This window comes from Takifugu flavidus, chromosome 1 (assembly GCF_003711565.1).
Source record: "Takifugu flavidus isolate HTHZ2018 chromosome 1, ASM371156v2, whole genome shotgun sequence".
Classification (NCBI taxonomy): domain Eukaryota; kingdom Metazoa; phylum Chordata; class Actinopteri; order Tetraodontiformes; family Tetraodontidae; genus Takifugu; species Takifugu flavidus.
In genome coordinates this window covers 2,234,869-2,252,970 of record NC_079520.1, presented here as the reverse complement: position 1 = coordinate 2,252,970, position 18,102 = coordinate 2,234,869, and the positions used below count along the sequence as shown (strand labels likewise).

Here is an 18,102-nt window from a genome sequence, read left to right as displayed (position 1 = left end):
GCAACCGAGGCAGCAGTTGGCGGCGTATATGTTGTGATGCCGAGGTCCAAACCGACGCCGAACGGACCGTCCGAGGCTGCGGGGGGACTCTCCGGAACCGCGTGAACGCTGTGCGCGGCGCCGGGCCACGGATTCGCTGCGTACACGGCGCGGCCGCAGGTCCAAGCAGGAGTCGGTTGGCAGAGATTTGGGCAGTGATGGACAGCTGTTGCACATCGATCCGGGGTTAGGCGCGCACGGGCTGTGATGTAATATTAACCAGGCAGCACCATGGACCGGCCAGCGGGTCGTTGCGGTTGCCAGACGCAGAGGAGGACGCTGGCGAGGAGGAGCGGCTGAGTTTTTCTCCTCCGTTCTCATCAGCGCGGGCGTGCGCGGATCGTGATGATGCTTTTTCGTGAACGCGAGGCTTCCGCCGCGGCGCAGGCTGCAACGTTCGGCCAGCAAAGGCGCAGCCAGACCCGGCGTTCATCCGCCGCAGCGAACCTGGAATTCGCCTTTTTCATCTGCTGACATCACCGTGTTTCCCCCCCCACGCACGCACACGCCTCGAACACCGTGAGACATGTCCGGAGATATAACGGGCTCGCGGCGTAATTGATGGGTTTGCTCTCTGGAGAGTCCCCGAGTTGCGTAATTGCGTTTGCGCCTTCTGCCGCGCACTCTCCACGGACGCCAGTTAATTGGCCCAATGATGTGGGGCCAAATCCACCTGGATCCAATGTTCCCTCCTCTCTTGTGAAAACTGCCCCCTGTGACTTTTGCGCATGTTCAATTGTTTTTTCCGACTCCCAAATCACGCGCTCTTATTTTGAGTGAACCCAAATTAGTTTTTTTTTTTTAAAGAATGGATATTTGCCGTCAAAAGCTGGAGACGGAGTGTTGAGAAATGTAACTCGGGACGTTTAAATCGTTGTAAAATCTTCTGTAAGCGTTTGTGTGGGCACATTCTGCTGCTGCCTTCTGTTTTCCACAATGTCCAGATCCAATAGTGTCAGCCCACCCGGAGTCGGTGCGCCTGGGTTGAGGGGCGGGACCGAGATCAGATCAGCCTGGGGCGAGTCTGAGTCCGTGGCCAACGGGTGCCCGTACTTTGCCAAATCTCCGCGCAAGAAGCTCACCCGGACTAACAGTCGGTGGAGGGACGAGGATGATCCGGAACGCCGGCAGCCGGGGCGAGCCTCCACGACTGTCAGCAGGGTCAGCTTCAGGTCTAGGTCGGCTTGGCAGGACCATGGCGACGAGAACCGGGACCAAAAGCGCGCATCCCCGAAGCGTGGTGACGGCGAGGTGAGACCCAAGTCCGTGGAGCTGGGTCTGGAGGAGCGCAGAGCCAAAACGAAGACAGACGAGGAGGAAGCCATGTCGGAGGAAAAGTTTTCCCTGGTGGCGTGCTGCATCGGCGTCATGCAGATTTTCAAATCCAAGAAGTTCCAGTCAGAGAAGCTGGAGCGCCTCTACCAGCGCTACTTTTTCCGTCTCAACCAGAGTAGTTTGACTATGCTCATGGCCGTGTTGGTGCTGGTCTTCACGGTCATGCTGGGCTTCCACTGCTCCGGCGGGACGGCGAACACGACCTATGTGGTGGTATTTTCCGGGGCCATCGTCCTCACACTGGTCCTCATGGTGGTGTGCAACAGGAACGCTTTTCACCAGGACCACATGTGGATCGTGTGTTACGTGGTTATCCTGCTGGTGCTGGTGATCCAGGTGACAGGAGTGCTGCTGGTGGAGCCCAGAAGTGCCTCGGAGGGAATTTGGTGGACGGTGTTCTTCATCCATGTCATTTACACCCTGCTGCCTGTCAGGATGCGCGCCGCCGTCATCACTGGAATTATACTTTCCGCAGTTCACGTGGCCGTTTCTTGGATGATAAATGGCATAGACAGCTTTTTCTGGAAGCAGGTACGTAAAGACACGCGGCGCAACTATTAAACATGAGGCGGAAGTTCGAGATGAATGCGCATCACCAGTCAACCGGTGAAGGGTTCTACGGTGGATGTCAGGGGGGGCGCAGGCTTATGTAAGAACCACGCAGCAATGGCGTGCACACTTTCTCCAGAGGGTCAGCCGCCACCTCACGGAAGGGGACCTTTTTGTGTGTTCCCAACAATCTCCCTTCCGCACACACACACACACACACACTGCGTGAAAGTTGCAAAAGTAGCGGGGTAATGGGACAGGATGCGGGGCCGGGGAGGGAGCTGCAGCCGCGGGACAGGCTTTCCGCCCGGCCTGGCCCTTCAGAACACGTCACAACTGCCTTCAGATGTGGTCAGCTGCCCGTCTTCTGAAGTATCACACGTCTGAGAAGTTCACATTTGCTCTAATCAATCCGTTTTCAGACCAGCGGGGGGTCAAAGACACATTTTGGGCATTCTGGGATGTTACCTAACACTGATGTTGAGGCTTTTTAGTCTAACGACACGGTTGAGATGAACTCACCTGACATTTATGCAGGAAAACATCCTTCATTCGTTTTCAGACAAAGTTTGAATGATTTGACTTACAAAAGTTCAGTATTTGCAACAATAATGTGGTTTTAAATTCATTTGTTTCATATAATTCACCACTCATTTAACATGCCGAGCTTGTGATTGATAGACATTGTCGTCTTTGCTGCGGGATACGCCTCTGGTTGCCACGGAAACTGTATCAGCTGCCAGGCAGTGGCAAGTTTAGCACAATCCAAAGTCACATTGTTTTGCGTCAGAGCCGAGTTGGTTGGAGTTCTTGGGCGCCTGGTCCAACGTGAGAGTGTGAACCTTGAAGAATATCAGGGAATCTGGTCGGATGAGCTCTCATGTCAAACTGGGCGCTGAGAACGTCGCTCAGATGGTCCGTTTCTAAGCCTGTGCTCCTGAAGCGGCAGCGTGCGACTGTAGTTCAGCGACTGTAGTGAGGCGGTGGGAGAGCACGGTGCACGGTGGCCGTCCGCCTGGACTGAAAGTCAGGTGACCTGCCGGACCTTCAGAGCCTGGAGTGCAGCTCCTGCACCAAGATGTGCAACATATTGAGGGATAATTAGGGCTTCTTCTGAAATGAAGTCTGCATTAAAGTGGGAAAGTGTGTTTTGCTTTCAGGCCTAAAACGAGCTCCCTCCGGCTCCGTCCCGGCTCCCGTGAGCTTTGGGGTTGATCGTTTCGGGGATGTTCTGTTAATGGGCTGCCGAGCCGACGCGTTCCTTATAAAATCCGAGCGCCTCGGGGAGCGTTTTAACAGCACCAGTAGTGGACTCTGGGCGGTAAATGTGGAGCCACAAATGGGTTTAATTTCCCTCTGTTATTTACAGGTACCTTTAATTGTGTTGTTGGGCTGCTGTTATTAAAACAGCATTCAGCTGTTTTGGACGAAGCAGTTTCGGAATATCTGGGAAGCATTTTGCAGCTATCCCAGACAAATAATCCTTTAGGACTTTTAATTAAGAAGCACATGTTTAAAAATGAATTAAACAAAAAAACCTGCAGCTTTTGTGCTGTTTTCACGTTCTCTGTAAAAGCTTCGCAGCCTCATTTGGCCCTTTTCCCCTGATTAGGGGTTGAGTTATATTTGCGTTTTTATGCTGCATTAATAATTCAGGTCATGCTTATGAGAGAAACATGTTTGTTTTCACCATGTTTAGTCACAAACTCTCCAAATGCAGCATCAAATGCGCATTTTAAAGCATTATTTTGCGCCCATCTGCAGTGAAATTGAGTTAAAATTCTTCATGACATGTTTTCCTGTGCACCCAAAGTTTCTTATCTATTATTTTGGCCACCAACAGTCTTGATGATAGATATTAAAGGGCACGTTGACGGATGTCCTTCCTTCTCCTTCCTTGTTTCCTCCCCTTCAGGACGCTGGTGTTTGGATGTAGTCGTGCGAGCTGCGCTGATGATTTGGCTTTTCTGTGCGAGTGGCATGTGACCCTGCATCTATTAGTATTTTCTGTCAAAGCCATGCTGCGGCCTAATGTGCTGATGTGAGTGTGTGGGAACGAGCTGCCGTATTTGTTGTTCTTTCCTCGCTGCGCTGTTGTTTTTAGCATATCTGTTCTCCCTTGTTAACGTGGGGCCTGGGCTCCTCCCTCCTTTAGTCCACTGCTGTTTATGTGACATCCCAAGATAATTCTCTCGTTTCTTTATATAAAGGGATATTCTCGTGTTTCCCAAGTCTTCGGAAACCTAATGTAATAATGCAGCTCATTACAGAGGCCTTGTTTTGATCATATAAGGTTATCTTTTAAGATGCTCTGTGCCCATTTTTTATTTTTTTCGTTCAATTCCCATCAACAGTGTCGGAGTGACACACATCTACCAAATCCAGCAGTTGTGTTTAAAGTAGATTCTCCATAAATGTTCAGCGCGACACGCTTGTGGAGCACCCCGGGTTTATTTTGTGAAAGGATGCTTTACATTGATTCTATATTTACTTCTGATTGTTTACCGGTAATGAGGTTCGTTATCAGAAAGAAGGTCAGCCCAGCTTGGGTGAATTATTCATCCTGACGTTCCCCGTGCTCCCTCTGGGCTGCTCAGCGCCACCAAACTCTGTTGGAAATCAGTTTGGTTTAATTGCAGCACCAGTTTAGGCTGCAGCAGACACCAGCATCTATCTGCCTTAGCTGTTAGCTTTGATGCTAACGGTGTGACCCCCCCCCCCCAGGTCTTCATCGATATTGCCAGCAGCAGCAAATAATCCCAACAAACGTACAGTTCATCCTTATTGGGTGTGAGCCTAAAGAGCACGTGTACCATGCATGTGAGAACAAATGCAGCTGACATCAATCCGACTTTGGTGTTGATCCATGTTCCGATTGTCCTGCTTGCTCTGGTTCTGCTTGCTCTGGTTCTGCTTCCTGGTTCTGCTTGCTCTGGTTCTGCTTGCTCTGGTTCTGCTGGAAAGCCCTGCCTTCATATTCCAGACTGCAGCTTCTTCTGCCTGTCTAATTGAATCGCCTGGGTTCCTGTAATATGTAGGAATTCAAAACAGATGACCACAACATCCCCTCGTCTCTTTTACCTGCCTCCTCCGACCCCCTCTCTCCCGGGCCTGACATGTTTTTAATAACCCCGGGAGACGATCTAACCGCCCCCCTCCCCCGCAGGATAAGCTGCACGTCCTATAGGACCAGAAAGAAGTGTCCCACAAAGAGGACTTCAACATTAGCGTGGCTCCCATTGCTGCGGTCTCTTGTTATTTAGCCGCGGTCACAGCTGCGTGCTTCTTTCTTTAACTACGCCTGAGAACGGGAGCAGCCACAGGTGGGGTTTCACAGAGGATGCTGCTGGTCGGGAGGTCAAAGTTCAGGCTTTCCCTAATGAAAATGTGTGTGTAGCTCCTCCATAACTCACCATCCCAGGCTTTTCTTTCACCCATGGGAACACGTATTGAATCATCGCGGCCGCCTTGCAGACGACAAATGACGTCACCAGACGCACATTCGTCTTTTCCCCGTTTCAGTCAAACCGCTGCGGCTTGCTCGCGTCCTTTTAGTCCCCGAAATGTCACTCGTCGGCTTGAGAATGATGCATTTAATACGCGTGTAAGTGCTGCCCGAGGCTACGTCCAGCAGGCCATAAGCAGCATCGCTGGCCTTATGTGACGTTGTTGATGGCGCCGTTAAAAGAGGCCGTTTTGTCGGCTGAGTTTTCCTGATTCTTCTCATCGCGCCGTTATTAACTTGAATCATTAGAAGACGGAAATGACACGTCTCTGATGGGGAACGGCGAGCCCCACAGAGATGCAGAGGAAGCCGGTCGGCGAACAGATCTCGTCAACAACTCTCGATCTCGGCAACGATTTGCACCACGGATGAGCTGCAACAGTGGTGATTGGGTCGCATCCCTCAGTTTAAGGGTCGTAATTACCAGCTTCAGAGCGATCCAACCTCCTCAAATTCGGGCTAATGTGGAACACCTGCTTCAATTATTGGAGAAAATGATCAAAAACTCACAAACGTGCTGTTAAATCTTCTGTCAAGACTCCATCTTCTATTTTGTTGCCCGTGCGGAGTCGCTGGTCACCTGTGGTTTAATGAGACGCCGTCATTATTCTCATCAGTGTCAGTCATGTGACCTGTGTCCACAACGTACAGAAATGTCCAGTTTTATAGCGCTTTGTCCTGATAAAGTGCCAACGTAAACATTAGCACCTCTTATCTTTTTGAACACATGAATTAATGGATCCTTGTTTGCATTGTAAACAGATCACCTTTCAGTTCTGTGGCCTTTGTAATAGTTGTTTTTTTTCTATCCGCGAGCTTTAACAAACACTTTAACAGGTTTGTTTTTCCATTTTGTAATGTGGACCTGCACCATCGTTATACCAGCCCGCCCCGGCGGCCCATTATCAGCTCCCTGAGTGGCCGGGACGAGCATTTTAGAGCTGAAGTGCTCGCTGCGTGGCTGTTTCATATGTCTGCAGCGCGCTGGTTAGTTTTATAATCCTCACGCATTCAACACCTTAAAAATAGCTTCTTTTCAGCCCGCCCGTGTGCTCCGGCCTCGGAGTCTCCCGGTCAGGACCGAGCTTACCTTTTCTGATGAAAGGCTCGGCGTTACTATATTATTATTAGTCTTATGCCACTGGAATTGTCCACAGAGCGGCCGTATTGCGAGATTAAAAATGAAAATTCCCACTCATTCAGCAGCGTTCCAAGTGCCCCCCAGAAACGGCAGGAGGGGAAAGTCGGGATGAGAAGCCTGAAGGATGAGTGTTGGATCTGGCTCCATCAATCAAATCCACGGGCTAATATCATTTATTAATGATGCTGCTGTGGTTCTGCTGTGGCACCGCTCTGGGGAAGGTCACACAGCTTCTGTACTAACATCCCCTCCTTAACCCTCATGAAGGACCTGCATCAAGGGGTTCCATCTTTCTTCTGGGAGGTCTCTTCAGGAGCGGGAAGGCCTGGGCCGCGCCCTGTTTATCCCTCACTCGGAACCAATGTGTCTCTTTAAAGGAGGGGTCGATTTGGCCCCGGGCCCCCTCCGTTATTGTCTCGTTTCGATCAAATATTATTGAGGGGGAGCGGTTTCTGGAACATTTCCTTATTTTCTGGTGCGGAGTCGAACCCTGGCGTCTGAGAACAGTCCACGTGTGCGGGGGCACTCCTTTCCCAGTGTTTATGTGAGCACGGTGGCAGCCTGGGAATTTTTTTCTGGCTGTTGTCTGCTGCCGAAGTGACCTCACACGCCAGGATTTCAGTCTCGGGGAGAGTTTAGCTGCTTGTTTCTGAATGCACGAACAGCGCGCTGGTTCGGAAATAGCAGTGAGTAAATCACCAGATTTACTGTAACCCAGCTTAAAACCAGGAGCTGGTTCTGTTTTTCTGTGTTCCCTTGTGCCACATCCATTTTTATTAGGTGTGCGCTCCTTTCTGCTGACTGCAAGGAGGTTTTCATTTCTCCTCTGTCATCTCACCGGCTCACAGGGGGATGGAACAGGGGTGAAAACTCCTGGTAAACTCATGAATATGTGTATGCTGAGTGTCTCCATGCCCTCATGCGTAAATCCAGCGGTCCATGATGCCAGGGAAACCGCTGGAGCCTCAACCCCTGGTTGGCTTTTCCATATTATTCATCGTGCCTCACGGCATCTCTCAGCGACACAAGCTAATATTACAGTTTTTATTCACCCAGGTGCAGTGGACATCGGCTATTTTTAGCGTTTCTGCTTCTCAGTCGTGGTTTGTTTGGTGATTTATGGTGCGCTGGTGTCGCGAAGAGCAGTAATAAATGCCATATGTCAAAGCTGTCAGTGGTCGCCTGTGTGACGTGAAGGTAATAAACAGGTAATGAGCAACAGTCTGCGACAGAAGCGGAGATAAAACGTTCTGAGAAACCAGTTCTGGTGTGGGGAAATCTGCTCTTACTCCATTTCTGTTAACAGCCCACGAAACTATCCGAGGAAAAAGAAATTCTCATCGCAGACTCATGATCCACCAGAGAGGATGGGTGGGAAATAAGCAGCGAAAAGATGGCAGCGGGCTCCCAAAGACCGAGAGCGAGCTGCTTCTCCAGAGGAGAGACGCCTTTTCTCTGATTTAGGAGCTCTGCGAGGAGACCTCCGAGCCGACTGAACCTTATTTACAGCGAGCACGCTGCGCTTGCTTGCACGGTAACATGGCGTGCCTCACAGGCTGCTTTTGTCAAGGTGCCACGAAGAGGCCATTGAGCCCATTATGTGCTATTATGCTAATTGTGGACGGTAAACCTTTTGTCATCAGTAATGAATGCGAACCCATTGTCCCGTCATTGGGACCACTGGAAGAAAATATGCTGCTTTCTTTGTTACTCATAGAAAAGATTCACTCACACGTTCGAGGGTGACTCATTAGTGTGAAAAATGCTGCTTGATTATGGGATTATTCACGAGGCCTTCATCTGTGCTGTGAAATTTAATGCGTCTTGTCGAGTGTGCTAACTTCAGCGCGCATTTTTCGGCGTGATTCTTGAAGGCGCCCCTGACCCGACACATTAAACAAATTCGGCGTGCTTGGCTCCGCGGCTCGTGCGCGCTCCCACAGACCCCTTTATCACTTTATAGTGGCGGCATTGTGAGAGCGACAGAATGGCGGGCTGCACTGGTGGAGCGAGTGCACGACAGAGGCTGCATGTTTGGCCTTTGTCAATTACCCCTTCTATCAGGGGAGAGGAACCATTCGCTTCCCAAATGTCCCACACAGGGTGCAGTCATGTAAAAAAAGGAAAAAAAAGGCATTTAGAGCCACATTTTGGAACAGATGAGGGCGAATCACGCATGTTTATCTTTAATGGCATTTAAATCGGGCTCTATTTCCTGGCTGTCACACAGACTGTTGACTGAGTGGGTTCATGTTGAGCAGACTGAAGTGTGTCTGCGCCGCATATGTTTATTCTCATTTATATTTAGAAAGGTCCGCTCAGATTGTGCTAAAAATGGCTTTGAAATTACAGACGGTGCACAACGGGCAGGAAGAACCATCTTTCAGCGCTGAAGTTATCATTATTCTGCGGCCGCCTGTCGAGGAAAGAGTCTCCGTCCTCAGATGTCTCTCCCACATGTGTTTTGACTGCGAGGCACCACGGTAACGGGGTGTGATAAGGCTCCCAGTCTCCCCACCTGGCCTTATATGGAGGCTTTCTCAACGTGGAGCGGGAAGATACGACTGCTCACCAGCCGCAGGTCAAGAATGAGCCGATCCCGTCATCATCCCGTTGTGCCCGTGGACTAAATCGGGTTTCCAGTGTTTGTAGCCACCGAAGCAGAACCCCTGGGGCAGCGCGACGGCGTCAGGAATTTAGATCCAAAGGTGCAAAGACGCCTGGCGAGTTTGGGTTGAATTCTGTCTGTCGCTCTTTCTAAATATATAAATAAAAACCTCTCAGGCGAAGGAAGGGAAGGGAAGTGAGGCGGCAGCAGAGAGGACTCTGTCGCGGTGGCGTCTCAAACGAGTCGATTTTCTCGTTGGATGTCCAGACAGTAGCGTAGCGGAGGACGTAGCATCGCTAGCTGAGAGTTCTTATTCACAGCTCGACTCATAGAACCTAAAGTTCACATTATTCCACTGAGAAACAAGGACAAACTAGTTAAAGCTGCTAAATTGGAGGTGGAAAATGTGAACCCACGGCTCTTCTTTTGCAGGGGACAGCAGAGAGGACTTTAAATTGCTAATAAGCTGCTTTCCTCAGAGTTTAACCTAACAGATGTAAGGATCACCTCCAGGAACTTAGAGCAGCGCTCTCATTTACCCTTTAGCAGCACAACGGTCACTATTAACGCATCGAGCTTTAGGAGACATCACAAAAAGGGAATTCTTACCTCTAAAGGTGGCTAAAAGAGGCCTGATTGACCCTGTTTGTTCCATTACTGTAAGAAGCCTCTGCTGCCTGTTTTGGCTGCAAGCTTCAGGCGTTTAATTGATATTTATTGATGAATAATGAAAAGCGTAACCTTCCACACGGGCCCTGGATGGAGTTTTTTACCAATAATTCATGGCCATCTGAAGCAAAACAATATGGCTCAGTGTTGTTACGCTCTTCTCGGCCCGGCTGATGATATATTATCAGATAGAACACGGACATTCCAGGAGAGAAGTTCACCCAGTCCTGAACGGGAGAGAAAATAGTGCTGGTTCACGAGGAAGGTCACAGAATCAACACACTGTGTGATAAGTTCAGAGGCTCCTCTTGATTATCACAAACGTCTTAGTTCCTGCTAAACCCCCCCCCCCCCCCCCCCCCCCCCCCCCCCTATAATCTTTCCTTGTTCTTTCTTCCTCCTCCTCTTCTGTCACACCTCTTCGCCCGGCCGACCCCCAGCAGACGGGATCCCCCCGGTCGGGGTCTGACCGCCGCGGCCGTTGCTTCTCTGCTTCCTCCTCTGTTTTGATGGGCTGTAGTAACCTCTGGACATTTATTGCTCTTTATGCTAATAAAAGACACGTTACAGATACGGACTATCAACAGAGGATGGCAGTTGTTTCGATGATGTCACGGCATATTTGTGTTGACACGCCATAAAGGTGCTGGGCGCCATGGCGATAGGACAGGTTCGGGGGACGCTCTGATTGTTGTGGCCAGCGGTGCTCAGGGTTCGGGCTGGGTCCCGCAGCCTTTAAAGGCCTCCAGTCTGTTTTGGCCGGCTGTTGTGAAAATCCCAGCGTGGGTGTGTTTGATCTCTCACACAGAACTGTCATGGCCGCCGGCTACCAGACACCCAAACACAACAGACGGACAGACAGGGGAACCATCACGAGAGCCGCGTGGATAAAACTGTGGAAACAAGCCGAGGCGGCAGGGAAGTGTGTGGGACAGCCGACGGCGCGCACGTTTCCTTTGGTTAGAGCCCAGCTGGAGCCTCGCTGGCAGGGAGCGGGACACGAGGCAGAGCTGGACCCTTTCCTCCTCATCCTCCTTCTGTTTACTTTGAAATCACGACGGGCTCCTGGAAACACAACTGCAAGCGAACCGGATGTTCTGAACTCTGTAAAACTTCATTGGTGATCTTTGGAGACCTCACGGGGGTTTCACCAGGACAGGTCCCCACCGGGGTCACTCATTTGGTTGATGCCATCCACAGAGTAATCATGTTGGCGGTCAGTTTGGGTCGATCCTTTGCCGATTCTGTGGTTTTGTACTGCAGCTGAGTCGACGATCTCCTGTTTTTGGAGAGGAAAAACAATATTTGCAGCGTTGGGTTCTGGATTTGGAGCGCTGGGCTCGTTCGGGCTGCCCGGGGAGGCCGTCTCCTCCAGCCGTTCTCTCGCTAAGCTCAGGACAACTCTGACAACACGCTGAGCCCGCGACAGGATATTTGTTTTCTAGTGTCTCTTAAAGCTGTGCTGGTTCTACGGCTGCACGTAGGGAGAAGAACAAAGCCTCCTGGGCTCTGAATAAATCCACAGAGTCTCTGCCGTTGTCGTTTCTTTCTCCTGTTGGGACCCACAGACCTACCGGCTCTTTTAAATATAGAGACCTGGTTCTTCGGAGAGTTTTCAAAGCTCCTGAGGAGGGAAGCAGTTCACTTTATGTCTCTTCTCTTTTGACGGCCTTTTTCACGTTTGTTGCTGGTCTTCAAAGCGATGAGTCAGGGAACGACCTTTCAGACCCCGGGAGGTTCAGTCGCCGGGCTCCTGGGAGCCATCAGGGTCAGTTGAAAGCTTTTGCTGCAGCCCAAGTGTTGCTTCCTGTCCCCTCGTTTCCTTTATTCAGGTATCGCCTCTCCCCCAGAATCAGGGCAGTTTTATTTGACTAGATTTCATTGTGCACTATAAAAGATAAAAAAGAGAAACCTTGAGATCCAGGTCCATGTTCCCCACCTGGCAGAAATGTCACTTCACCATCTTTTGATATTAGGAATGCTGATAAATACTGTAGTACAGACAAACCCAGTAAATTAGGGCTAGATTGGGGCCACAGTTGGTTTTGGCCTTTCCTCGTCGGCTTCATTAGGACTTCAGTTGTCCTAAAATGCACTTTAACTCCCAGTCGGAGAATTAAAAGGGTACTTTAATAACCGCAGGATCGCCTCGGTGATAAGAAAGGTATTGCAGCCATTCCAGAAACCCATCTTCCACGCATACGGTTGGATCTTTGCTCTTATTCCTGCTAACAAGAGCTTTCATTTAGCAGCCAGCAGCATTCCAGGTGAAATCCCTCCATAATTCACTGCTGGCCCTCACGTGAGAGACTTTCCCCTTCTTGTACGCTGCCCCGCACACTCGTGCTGGACGTGGGCCGCGCGCTGTAATCAGCATTAAGCACATGACACGCATTGATCCCCACGCCACACAATGTGCCCCAGTGTGCTAACTAAGGGGGTAATGGATCGCCACGAATTTCTAATCGAAACTCAAAGAAAAACTTGGACGCGGACGGTTTATTTTGCTTAAAATAAACCTCGGCTTTGGCCGTTCGCTCCAGGAATTTGTAATCTTGGAAGTGCCGAGGGGCGTCCTAGTTGAGTCCGTGCTGGCATGCATGATGGCGGCGGGTTAATAGCGGCGATCAGAGACGCCATGTGAGTGGGGGGGGGAAGCTAACAATCATCAACTTCACCGTAGCTGCAAACGCCTTCAGGTTGAGGCTCTTAAGATTTAAAACTTTATTGTTCTAATCGGTTGCGGCGATGCACCGAAGGGAATCCCTGATGCACGTAAGGATCTTTTTTATTCAAAGCGGGTTCTCGGTCCTGTGCACAAATTTGGCCTAGCGTTAAGAGAGAAACATCTAGCGCAGATTTCTGTGTGGTTGCCCTGACGATGATCTCTGGGAAACGTGGGAGTGTGTTTTTCCTACTTTTCCTCCACGGTGAGAAAAAACACACAGGTTTCCTAATAAGGCCCGGCCGAGGCCCGGCAGTATTAATAGACTGGTACCAGTTCTGGGCAATATTCGTATTGACCTGTTGAGAGTCTTAATCCGATGCACGCCGTTTCCGTGGTAGCGGGAGAGTGGGGTGCTACGTGAGCGGCGGCGCGGGAAGCAGAAAATGACTGTTTTTGTTTGGACAGGTTTGTTCTCTCTCTCTGCTGCTCACATGCCTCACACTCCTTTTTTAAATATAATATCCAGCATTATTCACAGGAGCTGACCCCCCCAGAACCTCTGGAGGGGATCGTCCTTTCTGCCACTGAACCCTCTGATTCTCTGAGGCCATTTCCTCCAGCCGTCTGTCTTCAACATGCTAACTGGGCCGCTTTGTGAGCTCTAATAATCAACTTCTTCATCCAGGCGCCGAACGATGGGGTCTTTTTTGTGTTTGCTGAATGGAGCAACTACCGGTCATGTGATCGGGGAATCGTGCGGTCCAGCCATCCTCTGCGGTCACATCTGCATCGTTCTCAGGAGTTCAGTGACCAGGAAGTGAGCAGAAGGTTTCCTGGGTGCATCAGTACCTCCAGACTGATAATTAGTCCTTTTGAAATCGTCATCACAGCGGTTTGATGCAACCGGTCCCACAAATTTAGTTTAGTGATGTTGCTTTTTTTCCCCGTCAGACTCGTGTTCGGAGCACTTGACCTTAAACGTGTCACAGATGCTTTGGATTTAGGCTGCAGCTTGAAGGAGCCAACTGTCCCTTTAATGTACCGGTGACCCGGGTCGCATTTCCAGGCGCCGATCGCTGCACGACATTTGTTTCTGCTCCGCGTGCTTGTCGACAGGAAGTCGGCTTCAGTGTGCTGGATGAATGTAATGAAGCCATTTCCCCCGGTTTCGCCCCACGCTGCTCATCTCCTGCCACTCCTCTCTTCAGTGTGAGCTGCTGGTTCTGTTGGAACCCTGCTGAGGGGTTTTGGGCTCGATAAAGATCCGCTGTGTCTGTTCAGTTTTTTTTTTTCCAGCGCCAGAGAAGCTTGTGGTGTGAATGTGATTCAGCGGCCCGATTTAGCCCATTAAATGGCGCTATGAAAAGAATGCATGACTGGCGGTGGCCCGTGTGGGCCTCCACGTTCTGGTCCAGTCTGGGAGCGGCGCTGCCCTGGATTCACAACAGGCGGTTTGGTGCGAACCCGGGAACCTGACGGCGTCCCCGGAGCGCCGGACACCTCGAGCGTCTCCTGCTCCCATCAGCGATCAGCCGTGAGAGTTTGGCGGTGCTGTTGTTCGGGCTCCAGGGCAAGAACATGGTGATGGTCAGCTGATCAGCCCAGAACCGCGTGCTTGTCATGTCTAAATGTTGAGGTCCTTACAGCCTCCCCTGCTCAATAATTAAGTTAAAAGGGTTGATTGTTGATTGACCTTTGGCGAACGTCTGAGGCTTCTCTGGACGCCTGTCCCAACGCTGTCCCGCTGTGTCTCCGCCAGATCGTGTCGAACGTGCTGATCTTCTCCTGCACCAACATCGTGGGAGTGTGCACTCATTACCCCGCCGAGGGCTCCCAGAGGCAGGCCTTCCAGGAGACCAGGGAATGCATCCAGGCCCGCCTCCACTCGCAGAGAGAAAACCAGCAGCAGGTGAGCGCCAGTGCGGCGAAACCTTCGGAAACGATGGTTTTCCGCCTCATCCCTCCTCCTCTTCCTGACGTATCGGCGTTCGCCCCAAACTCACTCCCCTCTCGGCTCGTTGCAGGAACGTCTCCTGCTCTCGGTGCTGCCGCGCCACGTTGCCATGGAGATGAAGGCGGACATAAATGCCAAGCAGGAGGACATGATGTTTCACAAGATTTACATTCAGAAGCACGACAACGTCAGGTAGGACGGAAGGTGTGAAATGAGATCGCTGCTTGGTTTTTATCTCCGTCGGTTCTTAAAGGGACGAACGCCACCAAAAATCACCTCAATCTGCCGTCGTTGCCCCGTTTCTGCAGGTCGACCAAACACTAAAGGCTCCCTCACCAGTAATCTGCCATTTCCTATACATCAGCCTGCAGCAATATGTTTGATCAGCCTTTAATATCTCATTTTGATGATTGTTGCAGCTTTAGACAGTTTTAATCCAGATTAGGCCTGAATGGTGCAGGCCACCCACAGATGAAGGCAGAAGAGGAGGGAGAAGTGCCGGCGTTGCCATGACGCTGGGCTAAAGGGATTGTCAGTGTTGTGTCTACCGTCACTCCCAGCAAAAGTCAAATATGGCGGGAAAGTCAAACCTCTGCTCTGACGTGAAGCGATGGATGGTTGCAGGTGTAGTTTTAGATGGAGGCAGAGGAGAAAAGACAGGACAGAGGCTGTTTCTCTCTGGGGACGAATCCTGGATCGTTGACTCATGGAGAGTAAAACGACTGGATTTAGTCCATCAAGAGACGCCTTCGTTGTAAATCGAGGCAGCATAAATATGATTAGGACAGAATTTAACCAGTGCAACTCACTGACGATTTGGCCCCTCCTTGTGGAGGAATCAAACACTGCTGGATCCACGCAGACGTGTGTGTGTGTGTGGTGTGTGTGTGTGTTTTATGACCCGTGGCTGTCATAGTCAGGTGAAAGCTTAAGTCTGGGTGCATAATAGTTTCTGTTGAGACGGTTTCTTACTTTGATATGTCCCTCCGAGCCCTCGAGGATCGGATCACCCAGTCGAATCCTCGCCGATGTTCCACACAAAGGCCTTTTCACCGCCGCTGAAATGATCATTCAAAAGAGTTCAAAAGAGTTAAAACACGTGACAACATCAGGCGGACCAGCTCGGCTGAGGTTCGGACTATTCCTAAGTTTTTGGCTTCCAACCCAGATCGTTAAACTTTGTTCGAGACGTTACCGGAGCGCCCTGGACCATCTTGACCTCTGTGGGGTTGAGGCGGCGCCACTGCAGCGTCTGCTAAGCTTGACTGGATTCTGTCCTCCTTCATCACGAGTGCGCGGTTAATGAGCTGCTAACCAGGTGCGACCCGGCCTGTCAGAGCTTTTTGGTAATTGGGGCTCCGCTGAGAGGCCGAGTAACAACAGGAAGAGAAGTGACAGCTCGGGGGGGGCGGGGGTGGGGGGGGTGAGGCTGTGAACGGGGCTCTGTGGTCATTTGGGTTGATCTGCTGTTCTTGTTTCACTGTCCCGAGCAGCTGAAATCAGATGTTCCACGGCTGAAGGCTGCAGTGCCAGTTCCAGACACGTTTGGACTGGAACCACATGTCTCTCCTCCTCCGTGGCGCCGATCCTGCCGGTCCGGTTGCACGGCGACCGCTGCTGTTACGGTGGGCCGGCAGCTCCTTGAAGAGGAAAACATAAAGAAAAGTGCCTCAATTAGCCAGAATGAGGTGGCTTCACTTTTCGCTCTCATTTTGGACCAGAACTGAGGCAAACCCATGTGGTTGGCGTGTGTTGCGTAAGGTCGCCCTACTAACATTGTTGGAGCCGGTGCTGATCTGGTTCAGGCGGCAACACACAGGTGTGCAGCAAACGTGCGCTATATGTATCAGCTCAGGTTCATGTGTGGAGATGTTTAAAAAGGGTCCAGCTTGAGTGAGTTGGGCGGATGGAATGATCCACGATGTAGGGAAGGGAAACGGAAACATCTGATTAAATGATTGAGAGAAACAATGTTTTGGTTCTGCTGGTGCAGCAGCGCTGCTTCTGAGGGGGGCAGGGCCCAGAATAAATATCAAATCCCCCCAAAATCGAGAGGAAGTTGCACACCGACAGGTTCCTCCGCTCCTCCATGTTTCTACGGGAGCCTGGAGCTGACAAATAGATCATAGGAAGTGTCGGCCGTGATTTGTTTGGCTTTATAAAGCTGATCCCAAGTGTGCGGACGAAGGAGACGATGTGTTGTTCACCTTCCTCCTCCTCGCCTGTTGCTGAGTCTTCTCACGCCTCTGTCTCAGAGCTCAAGCGTGAGGTTTCGCTCGACCTCCCCAGCAACATTTCCCAGAAAACAATCGATTCTCCTCAGAAACCTGGAGTCCAGAGAGACTCTTAATCCCTTAATTGAAGAGATTTAGACACCTTGACAGCCAGATTCACGAGAGGATTTTAGTGCTGTTGACGGGAGCAAACATCTGTGGAAAGACGATGGAACCAGAGACAATAAATTCCAAATGAAGAGAAGAGTGCACGTTTGTGCCCACTCCTGCTGTACTGCTGTGTGCTAAGGCGTCCCCCCAGCCACCCTGTGAGGTTCATGTGAGCCTCTCTGGTTTGAAGCCCGTTATTTATAGTTTTCCCTCGTCTTTGCTGGGGGGGTTCTGACTCAAAGGATCGTTGGAGAAACGTTTGCAGCAAGTTCGGTCCGACATCAGCAACGCCAGTTGGCCGAATGAATCATTTAATGTCATGTTTTGTTACTTAGACAAGAGTTAACGGATAAATGTCACGTGGATGAGCTCAGATTCTGTCCTGGAAACGCTGCCGACAGGTCGGGGTTCCTCCAGAAGCCTCCTCCTTCGGGGGCTCCGGTGTGAACCTGGGTCTGATACAACAGCAGAACTCGGGCTGTGGTTATGTTTGCCTTTAGAGGGGCCCGGACTGTGGCGCCGCAGAAGCTGCCCCGCTCGCTCCCTCCTCCCATCTGTAGTTTGAAACCGAGGCGGTGTGTGAGCCACATGACGGTGCTCTGACGGATAATCTGCTGGAAGGGTCGGGAGCAGAACGGCATCGATGAATGAATCGGATAATGACCCACGAACACGTGCTCCAGAGGATCTGCGACCGCGAGAGAGGCGCTAACGTCGGCATGAATAATCGGCGAGCTCAAGGACTGTATTCAGATTACGATGACGACCTTGAATCCCGCCTCAGCTGACTGGGATCAGCTGAAGATTCCCCCCTTTTTTGCCCGAACAAACACAGCCATCTATTCAGTCGGCATCCGAGGCTGCCTTTGATGTCAAATCGGCGTGCTGGAAACTCGATTTTATGTCTGTTACTGGCGACCGAGGGGGTGGATCAGGGCCGAGTAGCGGCGAGCGAGACTCCGGGGGTGACTTTAGGTGAGGGACTGTCGCAGTTCTGAGAAAGATGAGGTTCGGATAAGCAGCACAACAAAAAAAAAAACCACACACGAGAACTGGTTAGACTGGATCCATCCCATGTTTAACCCAGCAGCAAATGCCTGATGGGGAATAAATATGCCCATTGAAGAAAGAAGAACAGGCTGTGGCTTCCAAGAACACTTGGACCATTCAGGACGAGCCAAGTCCAGATATTTTTAATTAAGCCAGCCCGGATCGCGAGATCTGAGCAGATTTTACCTTCCGCCCAGACA

At 50.9% G+C, this 18,102-nt stretch overlaps 1 protein-coding gene across 2 annotated transcripts in view; it reads left to right on the top strand.

Moving 5' to 3' along the window:
- The first annotated feature begins 8 nt into the window (after positions 1-8).
- adcy5 (adenylate cyclase 5) overlaps positions 9-18,102 on the top strand; it is a 28,338-nt gene continuing 10,244 nt past the window's right edge. The window contains exons 1-3 of one of the 2 annotated variants that reach the window (XM_057031275.1): positions 9-1,905; positions 14,274-14,423; positions 14,539-14,660. In XM_057031275.1, the coding sequence (XP_056887255.1) occupies positions 976-1,905; positions 14,274-14,423; positions 14,539-14,660 (1,202 nt within the window). In that variant the 5' untranslated portion in view covers positions 9-975. The remainder of the gene's footprint in view (positions 1,906-14,273; positions 14,424-14,538; positions 14,661-18,102) is intronic. The other variant, XM_057031267.1, reaches the window with a different exon arrangement.